This window comes from Lissotriton vulgaris, chromosome 1_1 (genome assembly GCF_964263255.1).
Source record: "Lissotriton vulgaris chromosome 1_1, aLisVul1.2, whole genome shotgun sequence".
In the NCBI taxonomy this organism is placed as follows: Eukaryota; Metazoa; Chordata; class Amphibia; order Caudata; family Salamandridae; genus Lissotriton; species Lissotriton vulgaris.
This window is the reverse complement of record NC_141685.1, coordinates 1992948665-1992972108: the sequence shown is the minus strand read 5'-3', so window position 1 is coordinate 1992972108 and position 23444 is coordinate 1992948665. Positions and strand designations below refer to the sequence as shown.

Genomic DNA, 23444 nt, shown 5'->3' with positions numbered 1-23444 from the left:
TTTCTTAGTTCTCAAAGTTCTGTCATGCGTTATTCTGAGATTTCATTCTGTCTCAGATAGGTAAAGTTCTATCACATGTACTTGTTCAGCTGGGAGCAAGTTCTTGGGAAGAAGTCCAAGCAGACTGAATAATCAGACTCTCAATGCTGTACAACTGGGTTTGGGTCTTTAATGAACTATCCCTGACTTGCTGGAAAGCTTACTGTTAAAACACCACGATCAGGACGAGGAAGTTTTGAAGTCCTGTATTTAAGTATAGGCTTTACACAGAGACCTTATCCACAGGACAAGTTGTGAGCAGCCTCTTACTGCTTGCACAGCCGGTCTTCACAATCACCTCCGCACCCTTGGTTACAGAACAATGCATACCAAAGGTCCTGTAACCTAAGATACCTCATCATCCAGACATACCAACACATATTTGTCATGCAAATCTACTTTTACTGGCCCAAGTATGTCCAGAGCAATGTCATTCTAAGGACCCAACGCTTACTCCCCTATCATCATGGGTTGTGTCCTGCACTTTAACACCTTTTTTTCTTTTTTGCAGAGTTTTATATAGCGCGAACTTGACCTGAATCGGGTATTAGAACGCTTACATAGCACCAGTTACATTACATGAGGACACATAATAATTTTTGTTAGGCACGGGGAGATTAAGTGATTTGCCCAGAATGACGGGATGTTTAGCGTCATTACCGAGACTCGAACCCAGGTCCTCCGGTCCGAGCACCCTAGCAGTTAGGCCAATTGCACGCATTCTATGCAATCACTTCTCTTTCAATCATTAAGTCCATGGACGGTCACCAATAGCCCTGCCTGATTCTTTCTTTAGTTTTAGTTATGCCCAAGTGACTATCATGAACACTCTTGACTAGTCTATCCCTCAAACCCAGAGGTGGTACTAGTTTGCTCCCTCTTAGAAGTACACCATCCATCACTGATTAACTCATTACGCAATTCCCATTATCCCAGGGCATGCTGGTCACACCTATTCTTGCTTGACCATCCCTCCAAAACCCGTCTCACAACATATTGTACTCACTCATCATCTTGCACCATTCTTTCACACTCTTCTTCCTGTACAATACCCTCAGTGATGACACAAACCTTTACCTCTTCATCAAACTCTTCCCCACCAATGTCCTCTTCTTCCAACACTTCATCAGTATCTGGAGTGCCTTTCCACCTTGAAAGACAGACACTTGCAACCACCCTTCTTCTAGAGCGACTTGAAATTTGATCAATCCCCTTTTTCCCAAAACAGTCTTTGAGGGTCTTATGGTCTGTCTTTATCTTAAATTTACGTCCCCAAAGAAACTTTCTCAGCTTCCTCACAGCCCAAAATACACCAAGAGCTTCCTTCTATATAAGTGAATAATTAAGTCCAGAACCCCTCAATCCACGAGACAGAAATAAAATAGTTCTATAAACATACTTGGACTTCTGCAACAAAACAACCCCCAACCCTTTGGAGCTGGCATCTGTCATTTCTATGACATCATCCCTTGTGTCAAAGCTTCCTAAATCAGAGGCCTTTTCCAATTTAAGTTTCACATCCCTAAACTGCTTTTCACAACCGTAACTCCACAATTTTTTTTAACAGAGATCTGAGGAGAACTGTTCTCTAAGCAAAGTTCGGTACAAGCTTGTTGTAAAATTCCGCCATTCCCAAAAATTTCACAAGGTCTTCTTTACATTTAGGTGAAGACAAACACTTAATGGTGACTATTATACCTTTATTTGGCCTAATCCCCGATCCAGTGATTTGGTGTCCTAAATACTTTTTTTGCTTTAATGTGAGACCTGCCTTCTGCAAGTTTCCAGGTACCTCACATAGTTTTTTATTGGACTCTCTTATATTGGACCCTAAAACTAGTATATCGTCTTGATATACCTTGACACTCATCACTCCCTTCAATACGCTTTCTGTCTCCCTCTGGAACACCGAAACGGCTGATATAAGCCCAAAGGACATCCACAAAAACGAAATTGTTCCATAGGGCGTGGTAAAAGACGGCAAGTCTTGCGAAGGGCCAGTCAGCATAATTTGATGGTATGCCGGCCTGAGGTCCAAGGAAAAAAAATGTTTCGCACCATTAAGCAAACACACCATTTCACTGATGTTGGAGGGGGTGAAATGGTACACAGTCGCAGCCTTGTTCAGTTCCATCAAATCAGCTCATAACCTTGCATCACCATTGGCCTTGCAGGCTATCGCCACTCAGATGCTTCCACCTCTTTCATTTTCCTTCCAGCAATCAACTTGTCCAACTCTTCCTTCATATTATATTTGGCTGCCAAAGGCACACTCCTAACTTTGGCCACTTATGGATGAGCATTGGCTGTAAGTCTAATCTCATGTACATAGTTCTTCAGATACCCTAGCTCTTCTCAGAAAACATCCGGAAATTCTTCCACCAAACATCACATCCACCCAAGACACTACAAACAGATGGAACATCTTTTATGCACACAGAGGGATTAGCATTTGGATCTAGGAACATAGCTTATTATTGAGTCTCCCTTCACTGATACATACATCTTTCCAGGTATCATGCAATCCTTGAACTCCACAGTACCCCAAAAATATCCAGCTAGTTTATTAGCTCCCCACCATACCCTAGAGTGTTTTATATCTGGCTTTGAGAGTTTTATATGACTTACCCTCATAAAATGTGTGTGGAATCAATGTTATTTTAACCCCTGAGTCAAACAACATCTTGACTGCTTCTCTATTGACTTGTACTACTTCAAAAGGCCCTACTAAACATTCAATCTTATTTTGTAGAACAATTACGTCCTTCGCCAGGTCAATATCACAATCCGCTACCTTTACTTTTATTACTTTGGAATTACAGCATTTGGTCACATGACCTTTCCTCCCGCAATTCTCAAGAAGCCTTCCATCCTGGGCACAGCTTACTATTAGGCATGTGAACTATCTCCCCACAGTGATAACCTTTGACCAAAAATTTGCAAGTTGTCTTGCTTCCTGTGACACCTTTGCCTTGAATAGATTTATTCTCATTCTCTTTTTCAGTCACCACCTTGACTAAAGCACCTTCAATCTTCTGGTATAAAGCTACTCTGCGCAAGTTCCAACGTTCGCCTCCTTCAATTACAACAAAATACTTTCCCACACTGATGACGCATCAAGGACCTTTGAACTTGGTGAGACCACCTTTAATCCTACCAGATTTCCGTTTGACGCAATCACCCACAGAAATCTTTGAAGGAATGACATCAAAAGTATGCTCTCCTCCAGGAGATATCCAACCTTTGAGCCAAGCTGGTACAAGACGAGATCACACTTTTGAAAGAAAACAACACACTCCACAGAAGTGAGTGGAGTACCATTATCAGTTAGTAACACCTGTGGAATACCCTCATGCAGAAACAACGTTTCTCATACACTAACAGCAGAGTTTGTGGTAACATCTTTCAAAAAATCAACATACAACCATCTCGAGTGTACATCCACAATCACAGCTGCATACCGCATGCAAAAGGAAAGCTCAGACAAAGGACCAATGAAATCCAGACAAATGGTGTCCCACGGTTTGCCAGGATCAATATTCTGGCCCATGAAACTCTGAGAACCAACTTTCAGTCTCTTTTCGCTCTCTTTGCAGGGGGTGCAATTAACCACCCTGTTCCTGATTTGATCATCCATAGCAGGCCACCAGAATTCTTGCTTAATTCTCCTGATGGTCATACCTTGCTCCAAATGGCCTTCTTGCGCAAGTTTAAAGATGTGCATCCTCAGAGCAGCCGGGGGCACAAATCTCTCACCCCTCATAACAATATCTTGGCCACACAAGGACAACTTATCCAAAAGTTTCCAATATGGCCTAACAGCTGCAGACACCATGATTTCACGAGGGGAACCTTTCTTAATAAGAACAATGACATCTTGCAAAATAAAATCACTGACCATGGCCTCCGCCCACTGTATTTTTGAAAATGACCCCAAACTGCATTCACAAACATCATATACAAAGGCAACAGCTTCCTCCCTTTCCAACTTGTTGACTACATCTTTGTCAACTGTTTCCCAATCAAGTGACATGCGTGACAAACAGTCAGCTTGTACATTTTTCCAACCATGGATACATTTTACATCTTAGAGATACTCTTGTAACCTTGCAGCAAATCTAGCAAGACGGGCTGACCCCTTTCCCGCACCTCCCGCCGACAAGATTTTCATCAGGGGCTTGTGATCAGTCCTCAACACAAATCTGGATCCCCACAAGTATACTCTGAAATACTCCACTCCCCAGGCTGCAGCAAGAGCATCATACTCTATTATTGAGTAATTCCTCTCAGCTTGGGTGAGAGTTCACAAATCAAATGCGATCGAACTTTCAGTGCCTCTCTGGTGTTGAGATAATACCACACCAATACCAGTAAGACTGGCATCAACTTTGAGAAAATACTTGCAGGAAGCACTGAAAGGAGAAAGAATGCTAGAATTACAAATCTGACACTTTATTTTCAAGAAAGTATCTGATTTATTACTGCCCCACTCAAATTTACAACCTTTGCGAAGAAGTTTCCTTAAAAGTTCAGACATGTCAGCAACTACCCAAACAAATTTAGCATAATATTCGACAAGCCCCAGGAACGACCTGAGCTGGTCCTTGTCCCTAGGAGCAGGAGTATTTTTAATAGGCTCCGAAAGATTATTTTTGGAAGAGATCCCACCACTAGATATCGAGTACCCCAAATAGTCAACCTGATCCTTGAGAAACTGACATTTTCCTTTGTTACCTGTAAAACCCTGCTGCTCAAGTTTCCACAAGACTTGTCTGAGGGTGGCATTATGTTGCTCAATGGTCTTTCCTGACACCAGTATGTCACCCTGAAAGTAGACTGCACCAGCCAAACCCTTAAGCATATCTGACATCATCCTTTGGAAGACACTCGCAGCCAAGGCTAGCTTGTAGGGCATACGAGGGAACTGAAAAGTGCTGTCCATTGTAATAAATGCTGTGAGAGGCTTGGACTCTGGATGTTATTTGATCTGGTGGTAAGCACGTCTCACGTCAAGTCTTGGAGAACTACTTAAAACCACCCACCGACTGCAAATATTCATTTATGTTAGGAAAAGGGAAAGTGTTGGTGACAATATCACGATTCAGTGACCTGAGATCAATGTAAAAATGGAGCCGACCATCTGACTTGAGCGTCAAAACCACCGGAGAAATCCAGGAGGAAGCCTCCACTGTTTCAATGACTCCAGATTTTAACAAATCTTCAGACCCTGCCTCACCGACAGAGGGATTTTCCTGAGCTTATGTTGTACAGGACACACATTAGATTTGAGGATGGTCTTGTGCTGATACCCTTTGATGCAACCAAGTCTATCTTCAAACACTTGGTGAGGATCTTCTTAGAGGCTTGGGTCAATATTTAAGCAGCCATCTGCCCATTCCTCCTGGCTCTGGTACGCCCTCTATACAGCGCTTAGAGACCTCTGGGTGATAATGCGCTTTATAAACCTAAATTACAATTACAATTACAATCTTGAAGTATATGCTGAACTTGAATGTCATCCTGCACCACCATAATTTGATTGGGGAACCTTGGATTGATGACTGTGTGAAGATCGTATTGGTGCATCCAACCAAGGATTGGGGTACCCTCTTTGCAACATAAATCTTTCCCTGGGTACTGCGTGTGTCAAAAGAAACATGGCCAAACATGTACCCGAGAACATCAATGATCAATGAATTCCTTATGTGACAATGATACCCAACAGGAATCAGGAATGATGGTAAACATGGAACCAGAGTCTACCATCAACGTAACATCTTTACCACAGATACTGAATACTGCAGTGGGTCTTTCTAACCTAGGAGACACTTGAGTGACTCCAACCATAACTTCATTGTACATTTCTTCCACAACCAAGACCTTATTCGTGCCTGGTTTAATAATAATAATAATCTTTATTCGGCATATAAAATATGTCCATAAAAGATACAATTTCATCAACACATCGGTGTTCAGCAAGATCATAAAGGAATGTTACCAACACAATAATTTCTTTTAAAAAGGAAACGCATAATAAAAGCAGTGCTCAGAAGCTATAAAACAGCCTTAATAAAAGAATCTTCCTCTTTCAGATGCCCTTGGCGAGTCTTGGCTTTAAAGCAGTTCTTAGGAAATTCGAAACACAGAAAAGGGTGGCAATGTCCGGAGACTTGGGTGCAAGTAATATGGACACAAGAGAACAAAGTGTAGGGTATCCTGAGGAGACTTGCTGTCGCAGCCACAGGGCCCTCTTTGATTGTCCTTGATCATATACCCTGAAGGTACTGCTAGTAGGTGATGAAGAAGGTTCAATCTGAACCGTGTGATTAGAAAATGTTCATGGGCACTAGATGTATATGGCTGAGATACCCGCCACCCCCTCTCAACACGATCCCGAAAGTAGGGAAACCGGAAACAGTTCTTTAAAGTTTTTGGATGTGGGAGGGAGTGACCCTCCCGCGGCCGTATTTATTAAAACAAAAAATTAAACATTTAAACGTTTCATGTTATGTACAATTTCATTATCACATTGCGATGTTTGGCATTCTCTAATACAGAGGTTCTCCTAGCCGAACTAGCATCCTACAAAAACATTCTCTATAAACACTGAAATTGTACATCCTAACGTTTAAGGGCCAACGGCAAGGTCATAACCGGTGTCAAGATCCCTAACCAGACTTACCCCTCCCACTTGGGAAGGGCGACAGCACAGAGGCTTACCTCAAGTGCAACTACTAACAATTTCCCTTGACTTGACGGGGGCACTTAAGACTCGACGCCATTTAAAGGTCGTTCGAACACTTGTGTGTGGTATCTAGAAGGTATCGTGGACCTCCCCCCACCCCACACAACTTACCGTCTCTGCCGTCGCAGATGACACTGGCCCCGGGAAATTCCCCAGGAGGGGGCTGTAACCCCTCCTACACAGGAAGGGGCCTTGACCGCCTTTCCTTAACTACCGGCGACCCGCCCTTAGACGGGACCGCCTCCCCATTGAGGGGCCAATGGCCACCTCTCCCGAGCGCTCCCATCCGTGTTGGGTGACGCCCACTCATAGGGATCTACCAATTAGTGCTCACCGATCATGACCTTACCGCCTACCAAAAATAAATACGACAATTCTCATTCGAACCTATGAAAACACTGGTCGCTACGACCGAAAGATCATGTTTAATGCAACAATACATCAAGTCATCTTAATCGAACAACCTAAACGGTATTCACTAAACTCTATTATGATCAACAACAAAACTGCTACTTTCACAACCTGTAAACGAAAACAGCAAAACATACTTATAAACTTCACTTTATTGCACAACAACTTGCTGTCCTCAGGGGCTGGTGGGTGGGTCAAAATTGGCTCTTCGTTCTGTCCCGAGCTCACGTGTAGCGAGGAGGTGCAGCTTCGGAGCACAAGAACAAGAGGACGTCTTCTGGTCTTGCGTCTCTTTTTATCCGTCTTCAGGGCGGGCGTAAACCCGCCCCTGCCCGTCCCGGGGGCGGGGCTGGCTACGTCAGTGTCTAGGCCAGCCCACTCTAGGGCGGGAACAAGCGCGCCCCGGCTACGCCGCTTTGGGCATACCAGCCGAGACGCGCCTCCCGCCAAAAAATGGCTTCCCGGGGGGATCGAGGCACTCCGCCATACGTTCGGGGGGACCGAGTGGTCGCCCCTTTCCATATGGCTGAGATACCCGCCACCCCCTCTCAACACGATCCCGAAAGTAGGGAAACCGGAAACAGTTCTTTAAAGTTTTTGGATGTGGGAGGGAGTGACCCTCCCGCGGCCGTATTTATTAAAACAAAAAATTAAACATTTAAACGTTTCATGTTATGTACAATTTCATTATCACATTGCGATGTTTGGCATTCTCTAATACAGAGGTTCTCCTAGCCGAACTAGCATCCTACAAAAACATTCTCTATAAACACTGAAATTGTACATCCTAACGTTTAAGGGCCAACGGCAAGGTCATAACCGGTGTCAAGATCCCTAACCAGACTTACCCCTCTCACTTGGGAAGGGCGACAGCACAGAGGCTTACCTCAAGTGCAACTACTAACAATTTCCCTTGACTTGACGGGGGCACTTAAGACTCGACGCCATTTAAAGGTCGTTCGAACACTTGTGTGTGGTATCTAGAAGGTATCGTGGACCTCCCCCCACCCCACACAACTTACCGTCTCTGCCGTCGCAGATGACACTGGCCCCGGGAAATTCCCCAGGAGGGGGCTGTAACCCCTCCTACACAGGAAGGGGCCTTGACCGCCTTTCCTTAACTACCGGCGACCCGCCCTTAGACGGGACCGCCTCCCCATTGAGGGGCCAATGGCCACCTCTCCCGAGCGCTCCCATCCGTGTTGGGTGACGCCCACTCATAGGGATCTACCAATTAGTGCTCACCGATCATGACCTTACCGCCACAGGTCCGGATAGTTGACCGGCTATCCGGATCCCCCACAAAACTCCTACCTAAAGGTCATGTTTTAACGATTTTAACCAAGCTAGGAAGTCTCCTATGAGTAACTCATTGCCCACCCTCGACAAATGCACACCATCCCCTAAATACATACTGTCATCATTAATACAACTATGCGAGATCGAATGCAATGTCTTGGAACGGAACAACCTACTCACTTTGTTATTCAATTTCTTAACGGAATGATTCAAAGCAGGGATCGAGATAGCCCCCCGCCACACTTTTCGTGGGATCATATGAGACCACGCAATTATACACCCCGGAACTCTCCTTGCTAACCAACTTACCGTGGAAAGCATAGCCTCCAGGAGAAGTCGTCTACCGGTGGTGACTAAGTCATTGCCCCCCAAATGTACTATGACTATGGACGGCGGTGACCTCATCCGCTCTAACAAACCCTCAAAGAATGCCTGAAACTGGTCAATACAGAGACCGCCCCTTCCGTAGAAGGACACTCTGTACCCGTATTCCCCAGGTACGTGAATCATATCACCTGCTTTGAATACGTCTGCGGCCCGTCTCACGTATGAGTGGCCTACGACCCACACCTCCTTTCTCTCAGCCGGTGATGTGTGACCGCTGGCCTGGTGTTGGGTCAACTGCACAGTCCGCCCTGCCGCGTAGGCTTGCGCAACTGAAAACAAACAAAGACAAGAAGCGTGAGTACATGATTACAGCTTCACAACATGTGCAATCGCACGTACCTCTTATAACAGTTGGAGGACCAACGCCCCACACGTTTCACTTGTTCTACATTAAGACCCCTGGCTGTCGCTTCAGTGGCAGCCCCTATACGAAAGGAATGGGTCCCAAATTCACCCGGGTCCAAGCCCGCTGCGGCAATGGCCATTGCAAGCACCCGCTGAAACTGAAACCTCGTCAGCGGGGTGGCGTCTATATGCCTCAACAATGTCCCCCCCCATGATGCCACCCTTCGTGCTAGGTAATCTTCTAAGCACTGTACCGGACACATGGAGGACTCGGGGATCCTGCGAATGATCGTGCAGTCCCCCCTCCCATCTTGGTCAGTCTTGGACCTGAGAAAGGAGACAACCATCGCATCACCCCTGATCTGAACATGTTCCCTGCACAAGCCCCCCGACACATCCTGTTTGTTTCTTGCAACTAGCTCACTAACTCTCATAGCCCCGTGAAATGCCAGCGTAAATGCAGCCCGGAACAAACAGGTCTCGAAAGGGGACGAGCATGTGCTAGGGAGTGTGGCCAGTAACTGGGACAATCTATCAAAACCTATCGGTCGTCTTATGTCCACTCTGCGACCCTCTAGACGTTGCCACCCACGCAGCGCTTTCTGTACTGTAAAAGACGCTGTTGGGTCCAGGATGCCATGGGCCCTGGCAACAAAGGAAATGGCGGCACGATGCCTTTGAGCCGTAGCCGCCGATTTCCCAGCCCTACGTAAGGACATCAGAAAAAGTACTACCCACTCTTCCTGACCCCAAAGTCCCCCTCTCTCTGCCCCTAAAAAGGCTAAATAGGCCTGAAACGCCCCTTCATATGCCTTCCTTGTCCTGGGTGCTAGACTCTCTCCCACGAGGTGACGAAGTTCGGGGCACCGGGAGACCAGAGAGCTTCGGGGAAGGGTGCCGGCTCTGGGTCCGCTGAAGGAAGGAAACCCGAGAAAGCCTGCATGTGAAAACGAGACAGTGCATCAGCAGCCTGATTCAACACCCCTGGGACATGTTTTGCTCTGAATATCACGTTCAGTTGCATACACAGTAGGACAATTTCTTTAAGCAGCCTCAAAATCAATTTACAACGGGCTGCCTGACTATTGATGCATTCTACCACGGTCATGTTGTCGGACCAGAACACCACAGAATGATCTCTGAACCCTTCTGGCCAGGTTCTCAGGGCCACCAGAATGGGAAATAGTTCCAGGAAGGCAATGTTACTCGTCAGCCCTTTTTCGTGCCACCATAGGGGCCACCTTTGCGCCGACCATTTTGTGCCGAAGATGGCGCCAAAGCCTATGCTCCCTGCTGAATCTGTCCATAGCCCAAGCTCTTCGGAGGACACGGCTGGCTTGTTCCAGACGACTCGGCCATTGAAGTCCGCCAGAAATGCTAACCAAATCCGCATGTCCTGGCGGACCTCGGCCGATAACCTCGTGCGATGATGACCCTCTTTTAGGCCAACCATCGCTTGGGCAATTGAGCGGGAAAAGGGGCGAGCCATTGGGATCACCCTCAAGGCAAAGTTCAACTTTCCCACTAATTGTTGCAACTGCTGTAGTGTAACCTTGGATACATGTAAACATACTTGGAGGGCTGCCCTGAATTTCAAGATTTTGCTAGCTGGTAAACGGAAACACCCCTCCCTTGAGTCCAACTCGATCCCCAAAAACTCGAGGCGAGTCGTGGGACCCATAGTTTTACCCGGTGCCAATGGTACGCCAAAATGACCCATCAACACACGGAATTCAGCTAAGGCCTGTGCACATGCGAGATTTCCGGCGGGGCCAAGGAACAAAAAGTCGTCAAGGTAATGCATTACATTTCGGAAACCCGTTTTCTTAGTGAACACCCATTGCAAAAAAGTACTGAATTGCTCAAAGTAAGCACATGATATAGAGCAACCCATTGGCATACACCTATCCATGTAGAATGACCCCTGGAACCCGAATCCCAGCAGACGCTGATCGTCTGGGTGTACCGGGAGCAACCGGAACGCTGACTCGATGTCTGATTTTGCCATCAGCGTCCCGGGCCCCAGGCGATTCAAGATGGCTACTGCCTCATCAAACGATGCGTATCGCACCGAACAAACTTCTGGATCAATTGCGTCGTTCACCGAAAGACCATGAGGAGCAGACAGATTAAGGATCAAACGAAACTCACCCGGGTCCTTCTTGGGGACCACCCCTAACGGAGAACAAACGAAATCTGGTACCGGGGGTACGCTAAACGGGCCGGCGACCCGACCCCGGCTAACCTCTTTCTGGATTTTTTCTTGCACTACAGATGTATGTTGTAAAACGGAAAGCTGATTTTTGCACATCCCTACACCCTGAAAGTCCCCTACCGGGATGCGGAAACCATGTGTAAAACCGTTCCGCAGCACCCCGGCAGAGGTCCGATCCGGGTAGTTGCTGAGCCAGGGAATCATTGCCAGGGTATCAATCGGGGTTGGTAAAGGCGCCCCTCGGCCTAGCTTAGACCTGTTTGGCGCCTCCCTTACCCCCATTCTCACTCGTTCTGGCTCAGCACGATGACTCAGGATGGGATGATCCACACGTACTACATTCGTGTTTGAATTTACACGACCCGGTGGCCTAGTACACTTCCCCTTGTTGAAATTAAAACAGAAACCCTTTCTCCCTGTATTGCCCGCGGGCCTCGACTGGTCGTCGGTGCTCGTACTTGGTCGAAAGGGCGTCCCCACATGTTGGCGGGAGTGATCAACAACATTGCTCCCGACCAATGGCATTCTTAACATTCCCGATTCCTTCATTTTATCCCATGTCAGAGAATCGTAACAATCCCAAGTCAAACTCTTGTTATGTTCCTTTTCCTTCCTGAACAGATTGTCGTAACAAAACCAATGGTTACCTTGATACGTTGTCGAGTAACCCATAATCCGTGATTGATAAACGGGAAACTCAGGGAGCAACTCGGGCCTACGTTCCCCCAAAATCGATGTAAAAATACCCCATGCATTGCCCCAATTGCCAATGTTCTCATTTACCTTAAAGGCGGCCATTTTTGCGCGCCAAACACTCGGATGCATTAAGTCCTTCTGACTTTTCACATGCTCCACATCATAATGATCAACAAGCAAGGAAAAAATATTCACGTATTCCCCTGCCCAGATCTTTTCCTTTATGGCTAAAGGCACATGTTGTCCCAATCTCTCTCTACGAGAGGGTGCTGACTCGTCCCTTGCAATCGGCAATGGCCGCTTACCTGAACTGGACGCAGCTTCTGCCGCTTGCGGCTTGTCTATCCCCGCCAATGGCGCAGCCACTCTCGCTGCCTCTCTCTTCTCCCGAAGCCCTTTTATCAGCGCCTGTGCCTCGGCAGCCGTGGCGCCATCACTACTATCCCCCAACCAAGCTGCTAGCTGTGCTGCCAGCTCGGGGGGCATGTCTTCCTTGGACGTCGGGGTGACGACAACGGGGATCGGATTCCCCTCTATTGGAACTGGGGTCGGCGCCTCGAGCGGTGCAGGGGGAACCGGGATGTCTCCACCGGCTGGAACTTTTCTCGGCCTCTTCGGTCTCCCTCCAGCCGGCGCAGGGCCCGAACCCTCCTCCCCGTCTCGCTCTGCCAACCGTTTCTTTATGTCTGCCATATCTTTGAAAAGGGCCCGCACCATCTGGTCGGTCGACATTTTCTTTGCGACTTTCTTTGGCATCTCACCGACGAAGTATCTAGAAGACAAAGAAAAAGATCAAAACGCTCAAAATTGGCTCTTCGTTCTGTCCCGAGCTCACGTGTAGCGAGGAGGTGCAGCTTCGGAGCACAAGAACAAGAGGACGTCTTCTGGTCTTGCGTCTCTTTTTATCCGTCTTCAGGGCGGGCGTAAACCCGCCCCTGCCCGTCCCGGGGGCGGGGCTGGCTACGTCAGTGTCTAGGCCAGCCCACTCTAGGGCGGGAACAAGCGCGCCCCGGCTACGCCGCTTTGGGCATACCAGCCGAGACGCGCCTCCCGCCAAAAAATGGCTTCCCGGGGGGATCGAGGCACTCCGCCATACGTTCGGGGGGACCGAGTGGTCGCCCCTTTCCAAAAGATGGGTATGGTTCCATGCCTTGTGTTGACGTCACTAAAACTTAGTCTCTAATCGAGGGTTTCATCAATTCCTTTTCCTCCCTATGTGCCGAGACATATTTAAAAAACAGGGCCTTAGTGGACGCTTTATCTGGGTTAAAGAACAGGTCTGATCTACCTAACATAGTGAAGGCATCTTTTATTTATTTCAGCCAAGAGATTTTCAGTGCATGGTCCAATGAGAGACAATCCTGTACAACTTGCCTGTTGAAACCTGTCTCTACTTTGGACCAAATATTCACCCAGCAAAGGAGGGGTTTTACGGCCACCATATCGGCAATACATTTTGAGCCCAACTCCTCGTGAACATTAAAGGTAGGGGTACTCCGGGGAACTTTCATCAATCGCCTAACATAAAACTTTTCAGCATTGTGTAATTTGTTTGTTTTCATAAATCCCCAGACCTCACTTCCATACACTACTTTGGAACAACAAAAAGAATTATAAAGTTTCATTATTGTCTCAGGTGACCATTTGCCTAATCTGTGAGCAAAGCTACTAACTGCTCCAGTTGACCGTGTCAGCTCAAGGCATTTTGCCGCCTCTAGTAACTGCTTAAAATCCAATTTCTGGTCAAACAGGATGCCAAGTTATGAGAAGGTGGGTACTTTCCCAAGGATGTGGGGGCCTACTGTAAAGGTATTTGTCTTCCTGCTCATCTTCCCCCATCTCCATTATGTAGGGTTTTGAGAGATTAGGGGACAGGTCCATGTCATTCATGAACCCTACAAATCCGTCAAGCAAAAGCTGCAAGCACTGGTTTGTAATCATCAGAAAATTGTATCACATTTATCTTGGTTTTTGACTTATCAGAAGATACAGACTGCCTCCGCATTCTGGAATAGGGCCCTTTACGACCACATCGTTGGCAAATCTGATCATTAGCAAAACATCTTTTAGAGTCCACCAAATGGTATTGACTATCCCAACGTAAACACTCTCTGTTCTTTGGTTTGGATGTGGCACCAAAAACACTTGGAGACTTTCCAGTTTTTTTAGAAACAGCATTAACATCAACATCCTCATCTTTGTTTTCCACTTCCCCTCCTTCTTGTGAAATGTTGTCCTAATTACTCAATTCTCTAATACACTTTTGAGATTATTCAATGACCTTGGCTATGTCAACAGCATCTTTGAATGAGGGGTCTTTGGCAGCCCACAGCCTTTCCTGTATCTTTTTGTCACGGCACTGTACGATCAACTGATCATGGATCAGTTCTTTTCGTCTGTCATAGTCCCTAAGCGACACTTAACTGACAGTTCTCGTAACCTAGCAACAAATTCATCAATACTTTCTCCTTCAAGTTGAGGCTAATTATAAAACTTATATCTAGCTAAGACCAAATTAACCTCTTTGGAAAATCTTGTTTCAAGTCTCTTAATAGCTTCTTTATACACATCATCCATAGGTTGCCCATTAGGTCCCAAAGCCACAGGTAAATATTTAAAAACACGTTGACCCTCACTACCCAAAGCGCTCAATAACAAAGCTTTCTTTCTGGCTGGAGAAGAATTATTTACATCTAAAGCTGTAATATAATTGTCAAGCATTTCAATCCAATCCTCCCAAATAATTGGTGGAGGACCTGGTTAGGAAAGAAACATTGGTATCAGAATTACATTTGAAGAATTGGCAGACATGGTTGTAAAAGATAGGTACAACAAGTGAGCCCAACAACCTGTGGAAAGAAAGGTTAAAATATGATAAAAACAAGCCCAGCAGGGTAATTAACGGCAGTTAAAACAGGGTGTGCAGATCACCGTAGGTAACTGCACAGAGTAATGAAAAACACAGGTAAGTGAAACTCAATGAAAGGTGCAGAGTTCCAGCGGAGTTCAACAGAGCAGAACAAGAGTATAATCCAAGGCAAGAAAATAATGTCGAAAATGCAGTACAATACATGCGGAGGGAAACCAGAAACCGTATCGTAGAACCGGCAGGAGACTTGAGTGGAGCAAAAACTTAAGGCAGATGAGGAGCATGAAACTGGCAGACCACATAACTAAGACAGGCTAAATTGAAGATGCTGGTACGTTATGCCGCATTACGTACGTTGCGCACGGCACGCAAAGAGCTTCAGGTGTGGATTGTGTGTTCCAATGATGCAGAGTGCTTAGAATTACGTCACTGTGCAGGGAACATAGAAGGCTTGAGGGGACAGCGCGCGCCTCAAACAGTAGCGCTTAGCCAAAGTGCAAAAAAATTGTCAAATACTGTTGCAGGTCTAGTCTTCCTCCACCCTCCCTGGTCTTTCCCTTCCCTGACTGTGATTGGTCATCGTGGTGACGTACTTTGGAATGATATGTTTATATTTATATGACGTGCAGCCGTGACCCCATGTACTCTGTCATCTTCCTGACAGCTGTTTCCTTCCTTCCGCAAGCTCGTTATACTTAAATAAATACTTAAGATATATATACTTCTGCTTTCCCTCGTTTTATTGAAATTTCAATACAAAACATATTTGGCGACGAGTTCGGTACGTGCTTTCAAGAGACGAGCTTGCGCAGGGATTTCTTCTGGAGTGACTGAACCTTATCTTCAAGGCAAGTGCTCTTATTGCAATTACTTAAAAGTATTCAGATACAATTTTAATTTGAGATTTTCCATTGTGTTTCGGTGATTGCAATTTGTGACCGAGAATTTCACGTGGGCGTAAAGCTGACGAGGTCGTCGGAGTTGCAGTTTTCGTGACAGGAGATTTCCAAGAAACTAAACGGCAAGTTACGGATTACGTTTGTTTTGTGACGATTGATTCTTCAAGTAAAATTGTGGTAACGCGTGTCTCCCCAGTGGTTAGCAGATCGTTTGGGAAGTTCAACGGCAGTTGACGCGTGACAGTTCAACTGTCATTCTTTGTTCTCACACGTTGTGTCAACCGTTATTCAATCCACAAAACTGATTGTCAAACAGCAAGGCTGATCACGTCACGACGTCATTGACGTAGTCAACGTGACGCCATTTTGAGATTAGCATTTCCCCCAATATTAAACACTAACATTCTCTATTAAACACATATCAGGCAAGGACACTATTCGAGCAGATTTTCTTTCAAGGCTACCCACTGAAAATGTCGATATACAAAATGAGGATGACATTGAGTGTGTACTCTCATCCATATCCAGCATTCACATAACCGGAAATGCAATGTCTGAAAAAGAGTGGTTAGAAGCCATGAATACTGATACTGTTTTAATGAAGGTTAGAAATTTCATGTCCCACAAGTGGCCCCCTATTTGAAATTTGTCTCCAGAATTCAAAACTTTTTTCCAGGTGTCAGAGGAATTAAGTTGTGTTGATGGGTTTCTAATGAGGGATGAGTTATTAGTTCCCCCATTTAAACTGAGAAACAGATTGATAGCTACTGCCCACAATACTCATTTAGGTGCCACTATGACCAAAAAGAGACTAAAGGAACAATATTGGTGGCCGCAGATAGACATTGATGTTAACTTATTTGTGGAGAAATGTATTGTATGTATTAGATCTGACAAGCACTGGACACCAAGAGTTCAGGAGATGCAACTGGTATCCATCCCAAATTCATTGTGGTACAAGATTGCTATCGACATGGCTGGACCGTTACAAGTGTTAGACCGAGAATCCAGATTTCTCATCGTTATTAGTGACTACTACAGCAAATGGATATACCATAAATTTGTCCAAACTATTGACTCAGATTCTGTCATTGATTTTTTGGACACATGTTTCTCCATTGAGGGAAGCCCACGCATACTGGTATCAGATAACGGGAAGCAGCTTACTTCCAACAAAATGACAGAATTTCTGAACTCGCATGGCATTAGACAAGAGAAAACTCTGTTTTACTCCCCAAAGTCTAATGGACAAATTGAAAGAGTGAATCGATTTATCAAGGATAGCATCCAATTAGCTATATCTTCTAATATTCCTGTAAAACAAATTCATCCATGATAGAGTATTTGCATACAATTCTACCCCAAACAGTGTAACAGGTTTTTCCCCATTCTTTTTAATGAGGGGGAGAAGATGCGATAATGAAATGGTGCCTAAAATTGAAGGGTTAGAGACAGGTTTAGCTGATTCTGTGGTCATAAGTGATGAACAGATTCATGTTAAGCAGAAGATCGTTGATAGCCAAGCCAAAGCTAAAGTTTATCACGACACGGTACACAAGGCTTTGAATAAAAAGTTTAGTAAGGGTGATTGGGCACTTATCAAAAGACATGATGGACAATACAAAGGAGAGTCCAAGTACTATGACCCCGAGGAGGTGGTCGAAGTCACCGATAGTGCCATTTGTTTGAGATTTCTGGGATGGCGCAACAAGAGCGATGCCATACTTTTGAGTAAAAGCCAAGCAGAGTTCTGGTTTAAGGAATCCAAAAACAAAGAACTGTTTGACAGGGAATTTTCATGGTTGAATACGTATTCAGGTGAAGATGATCAACAAGTTTCGTTATCACACAAAGAAGCCTGTTGTCAACCTGTTAACAATGGCATGGGGGAAATGCTTAGAGATGATGTAAGGAATGCTGTTACTGATATTGAAGAGAGGCATGGCGAGGGCAGTGTAGCTGAGAGACAAGCCCAAGCTGACTGTGAGTTTGATCCCAAACCCAGTACTTCCAGTGTATCAGGTGAAGAAAGTGCTAAATGTCATGGAGGTTGGGAGGGTACTTGTACCCGGTTTGGGAGAATATCTAAGTTACCTGCAGGCCTCAAAGACTACGAGTTGTTATAGTTATTTCACCTTTGTCTAGATAAAAGGGAGATGTTGCAGGTCTAGTCTTCCTCCACCCTCCCTGGTCTTCCCCCTTCCCTTACTGTGATTGGTCATCGTGGTGACGTACTTTGGAATGTTATGTTTATATTTATATGACGTGCACCAGAGACCCCATGTACTCTGTCATCTTCCTGACAGCTGTTCCCTTCCTTCCGCAAGCTCGTTATACTTAAATAAATACTTAAGATATATATACTTCTGCTTTCCCTCGTTTTATTGAAATTTCAATACACAACAAATACCTCGAAACTTGACCGAAAAATGCTGCAAAACCGCATCGATACCGGAAACAACAGCAAACATCCACCATGGACAACAGGAAGCGTGAAACTCAAGAAAGAGGAACAATGCTGCCAAAATTACACCAGGTTGTGCTTGGAACGGGAACAGGTGTTGAAGATCGTCGCCAAAATTGTTGAGAAGCGTCCTTCAAAAGAAGACCAGCAGACAGAGCGTGGAATGAAGATCTTTACTTTACCGCACAACCTGGCATCCAACCACCTCAACGACCCAGCTGCAACTCGCAATCGTGGAGTGACGTCAACCTTACATTCTAGGAACACGGAAAGGAACGTGGTGAACATGAAAACTTCAACCCAGGTATGCAACCATCAGAAGGGAAATACAGTGACCGAGAACAAAGGAAAAGTAACTTCACAACACAGTCCTTTATTTCAGTATAGGCTTTACATGGAGACCTCATCCGCAGGACAAGCTGCGAGCAGCTTACTCAGCCAGTGTCCACAATGACCTCCACACCCTTGGTTACAGAACCCTGCATATCAAAGGTTCTGTAACCTCAGTTACCACACTTACCCCACCAGGTTCATCTAAGTACACGTTTAGAAGTGCAAATAGAAGTGACAAAGGGATTGCCAAGGTTTTAAATGTCTATAAAGTTATGATTTGGTAGGTGTTTACTACATTTCGAAAGAGTGCTCTCCTGATACTGCAGTGTGAACATCCGAGTCCCCTCTGTGTGTTTTTTCAAACTGCAGAAAATTTTGCACGTGTTTGGTGGAACTACCTCAGTCATATCTAACATCTGTGTTCGGTAAATTGTGAAGTTCCTGATTATGCTCTTAATTTACAAGGTTAATATAGTAATCTATGCGTTAAGTTTTGTACCCATCTTGTATAGTGCCAATGCCTTATGCTTATGATTCTTAGAACACTATGCTTAGTTACTGTTTGAGCCAGGTAACTCCTCGCCTGTCTCACATCCATGTAATCAAATAAACCTCAACTTCTCAAGACAATCATCTGTTCCCTCAAATTACTTCAGTTGTTTCTTTTAAAGACATACATTTCCTTGATTAAGAATACTCCTTTTGTTGCACATATCCAATGATCCTAGATTTTCAGAAGTAAATACGTTCATAAAAGTTTCCAATAATTGGAAAAGATATGTGTGTGAAGGTCTACATATGGTAAATAATGCAAAAATGCATTTACACATTTTTTTTTTCATCAGAGGCAAACGTTTTCCTTTGAAAAATCCCACCTACACTGCACCCATTATGTTGCCTCCGGTTTTCCAATGGGGAAGTGCATGTATTCCTGCTTGTTTTTGGAAGAAATGTCTGTGCACTTTCTCGATGGTAAGCTTCCAGCAATAGGCAAGTACATACCCATCACAGTACAGGTTTTTAAGTCTTAAGATAATTTTAAAAGTAGGCCTAACCATAAACGTCCACAAACCCACGACAGTTCCTCAAATGCACTTTAAATTCTGTCAATACTGTTTCTGTGAATAAGTATTGGGATTTTACCGGTACACAGTGGACATTTTAGATATTTAAGTTCAATATAGGTGAGCCAAATGCTTTGTGATTCGGGGCTCACATTGAATAAGGATATGACAGACAGACTGTAATAATGTGAAGCTAGTTTTGATATGAAAATTATAACAGAGCTCCCACGGTGCCCACAAAATATTGAGCTGAGCAGCAACACAATCAGAGAAAATGTATGTGATAGCTTTGCATGAGAAGCAAAGTGTATGACACATGTTTGGAAGAAATAAACTGACCGAATAAAGATACTGAATTGAAGCCCCATATAATGATCAAATTAAATAAAATCACATTAAATAAAAATCTGGAAAATCAGAAAAAGTTTTCAAAAGTTTCAGAATAGGAAAAAACACCAATGAAAGCAAATGTAAAAATCTGTTCCATTAAAACTCAGTGAAAATGTCCACTGATTCCATAGTACTCTTGAAACGCAGCAACAAACTAAGTAACTAATTTAGCCGACCCACAGGACATAACCACCATTGCTGGACAGAGTACAAGTTTCGGTGGAAAGTTACCTATAAGAGGTGCCTGGCCAAAGGAGGTGTTACAGGGGCGTGTTCTACTAAATGATCATTTTGTATTAGGGATAGTACACCGAGGGAAGAGGGAGCAGAGAGCCTTTAGGAGTGTAGGAGTACGGATTGATTATTATATCCCATCAGATCTTAGCTTTGGCTACTGACCCTTCGAACATGAGTGTACTTCTTAGGAAGTCTTCACGAGCTGACACCTTTTTCTCGATCATGCCTGGGAGAAATGCTAAGTAGGAATGTCACCTTAGTGTTAGTGTAGGAACAGGATTAACTGATTATTTTTCCTTTCTGTAATGACTGATGAAGACTGACTTGGATATTGGAGCAGTTGTAGCTTGTTTAATCTTTGTAGAACTGTTTATCCTTTTAATGCTACACAGAATTAGACTAGTTCGTAGAATTAACTTTGTATTAGTGCCCATGTATTTCTTCAACCTCGTCATGAGGTGCTTGTATGTTCAATTATATTTGGCTTTGTAATAAAACCCCTAAATTGTAAGTCGGAGTCAGTGGTTCTTCCCGAGTCAAAGTTGATTGGTCTGTACTGTTGGTGGTGAATGTATTGGTTTTCTCCCCTTTACACTTCTCAGCAGATAAAAAGATCCAGTCAGCCGAGGATTCTTAGGATTGGTAAGATAAGATAAAAAGAGATAAGAATCTGCCATAATCACACTCATCCATAATGTTGTTAGTAAAATGTATACAGTTCTATCCTGTTCATTCATAGTGTTGAAGCAACTCTGTAGTGTTCAACCAAACAGCCAATATTTCATTTTCGGCTGTACAAGATGCTGAATCATGTATTGTTACAGGAGAGTGGCATTAAACAATTATACTTCACTGGATCACACACACACACACACAAACACATACCTTTGCTGCGCATCATGCAAGTCCCCGATGCTGCTGTTTGGGGTTACCAGTTGGTAATTCAGATATATGTTTTTGCAGTGGCCAGATACCCCATTAGTCTCACTTGATATGATGCTCAACTTACTCTACACCTGTACTTCGAAGAAGTTGTATGGAGTGTGGAATGTGAAGTGTTGCACAGTGGTAGGGGTGTACCTTCCATGTTTCTCAATGAATGTTACTTTAAATAGTACATGTCTTGAAACGCAATCTGGGTCTAAAGCGATGCATGCAGTGTTTTAGGTGTGCTTATTAGTGATATCATCGTTAATGCTGGCTCAAACATGTTACTTACTGATTTGCTCTCAATCTCTCAGGTAGAGGAGAATGCAGAATTGAAAACAAACGAAGATGTTAAAGGAAATGACGTGGCAACATGCATGTAAGTGTATAATCTGTATTATCAGACATAGCTATATGTTTGAGCAGTACGAGATTGTCTGGAGTTTTAACGTAAGAGCTTTAGTTTTTCGTGTCCAAATCCTAAATCATTGTTGGCTATGGTTCCTTTCTTTCACAGCTTGTTGAACAGTGCTATTGTGGGGTAGGATTGGAAATTATATCTTTAGCTTAAAGACGATGTTTTATCATGGCAAAGATCGTTATTTCCAGCTAAACCCATGTGATTTGCTTTGTACTTGCACCCAGGCTTCAACGTCGGTATTGCAGAATCACTGACTGCAGTATCTTTATCCTCAAGTCTCCCCAGGATTCCACGCTCTCAATGGGTTTGTCGAAGTCATGCAGAACTGCATCCCAGTGTTTAACTGCAGAGCATTTTTTGTCTTCTGGACACAACTTGTATTGACCATTGTTCTGTTTAGTTTTCTGACCTTGTCTGCACTAACATTCCTGCAAAACTGTCACATAGTAAAAATAACTCTCTTTACACCGAATAGACCAGGAAATCACCATGACCATTCTTTATCTTTTCACGTATTTGTGCAGTAGATTGGGTGGCAGAATCACGAAGAGGATATGCAATTACCACATTACTGATTTGCAAATAGATGAGCAGTTTGCAGTGTGAGCTATTTGATAACAGGTCGCATCATAAATTGCCCATGCACTGGGGGTCCCAGAACGACCTACCTAATGAATATTAAGCAGGTGGCAATTTGGTAACCCTTATGATTAGCTTTGAATGTAGGAATGGAAGCCTGCATAGGACAGTAGGTCTCTGCCCCTGCATTTACCATTCCCAAACGAGAAACATTTTAAAAACCGCCAGTATCCAATAAATGCACAGGTGCTTCTTGTTCCCCCGAAACAATATCCAAAGGGGGAGTTATCCCTAGGATAGCTTGCCCACAGTTACCAATCGAACTTGGGGTCGGTAATTGATCAGTGGTTAGTAACCACTATTGCATTCACAAACCATTTAATGCGTACCTCAGCAACTCGTAAATAGGAGGAAGCACCACTCTCATGTTTGGCCTCAGTGTAAAAATTGGCTTTTGCAGCTACAACCCCTGTGATTTTGGAATTTCAGGGGTCTGAATCTACAAAAAGGATTTGTGCATCAAGACCCTCCTTTTTGAGAAAAGAAGTTTCCTGAAACTGTCTAAAGTGCGTCCTGTTTGCTGGATGTAGATGTTGATGGCTATTCTGGTAGTGATAGTAGTGTTATGAAGCCAGTCAGACCTGCCATAGTGGAGATTCACTACTCAGGTCTATATACTAAAACATCAGAATATCTCCCATGCTATATGCTCCTTAGTTTACAAAATGTTTATTTCCTAATAGAAATTGTGTCCAGATGTAATCAGAGACTGTATAGAAGAATGCACCAGTTGGCATTTACATAGTCTGAAAGAGTGCGGGGATGAGTTTTAAAGAGCATTAGTGTTCAGTTCTACTCAGTAGATGGGAAGGTCAGACTTTTGGGTGCTGAGGGCAAAATAACTACATTTTCAAACATATATTTAAAGTTGATATTTGAGTGCGGATCATTATTGCTGTCTGAACTCTTAACATAGATTGGTGTTACCAGTCTGATGTCTGAATCTGTAATCTGAAAGTGGGTGGTTTTTGCCATACAAAGTGCAGCAGTTTTATTGGGGTGCGGATGTGGAGACCAGGGCCAGAAACAATGTTTTAGGGGGATGAAAAAGTGAATGATAAAGA

At 44.4% G+C, this 23444-nt stretch overlaps 1 protein-coding gene across 4 annotated transcripts in view; it reads left to right on the top strand.

The window, feature by feature from the left end:
- The window catches only part of OPTN (optineurin), a 543667-nt gene that overhangs the window by 156546 nt on the left and 363677 nt on the right, over nt 1-23444 (top strand). For all 4 annotated transcript variants that reach the window (XM_086919860.1, XM_086919852.1, XM_086919855.1 and 1 more), the window contains one exon: nt 21635-21699. In XM_086919860.1, the coding sequence (XP_086775986.1) occupies nt 21635-21699 (65 nt within the window). The remainder of the gene's footprint in view (nt 1-21634; nt 21700-23444) is intronic.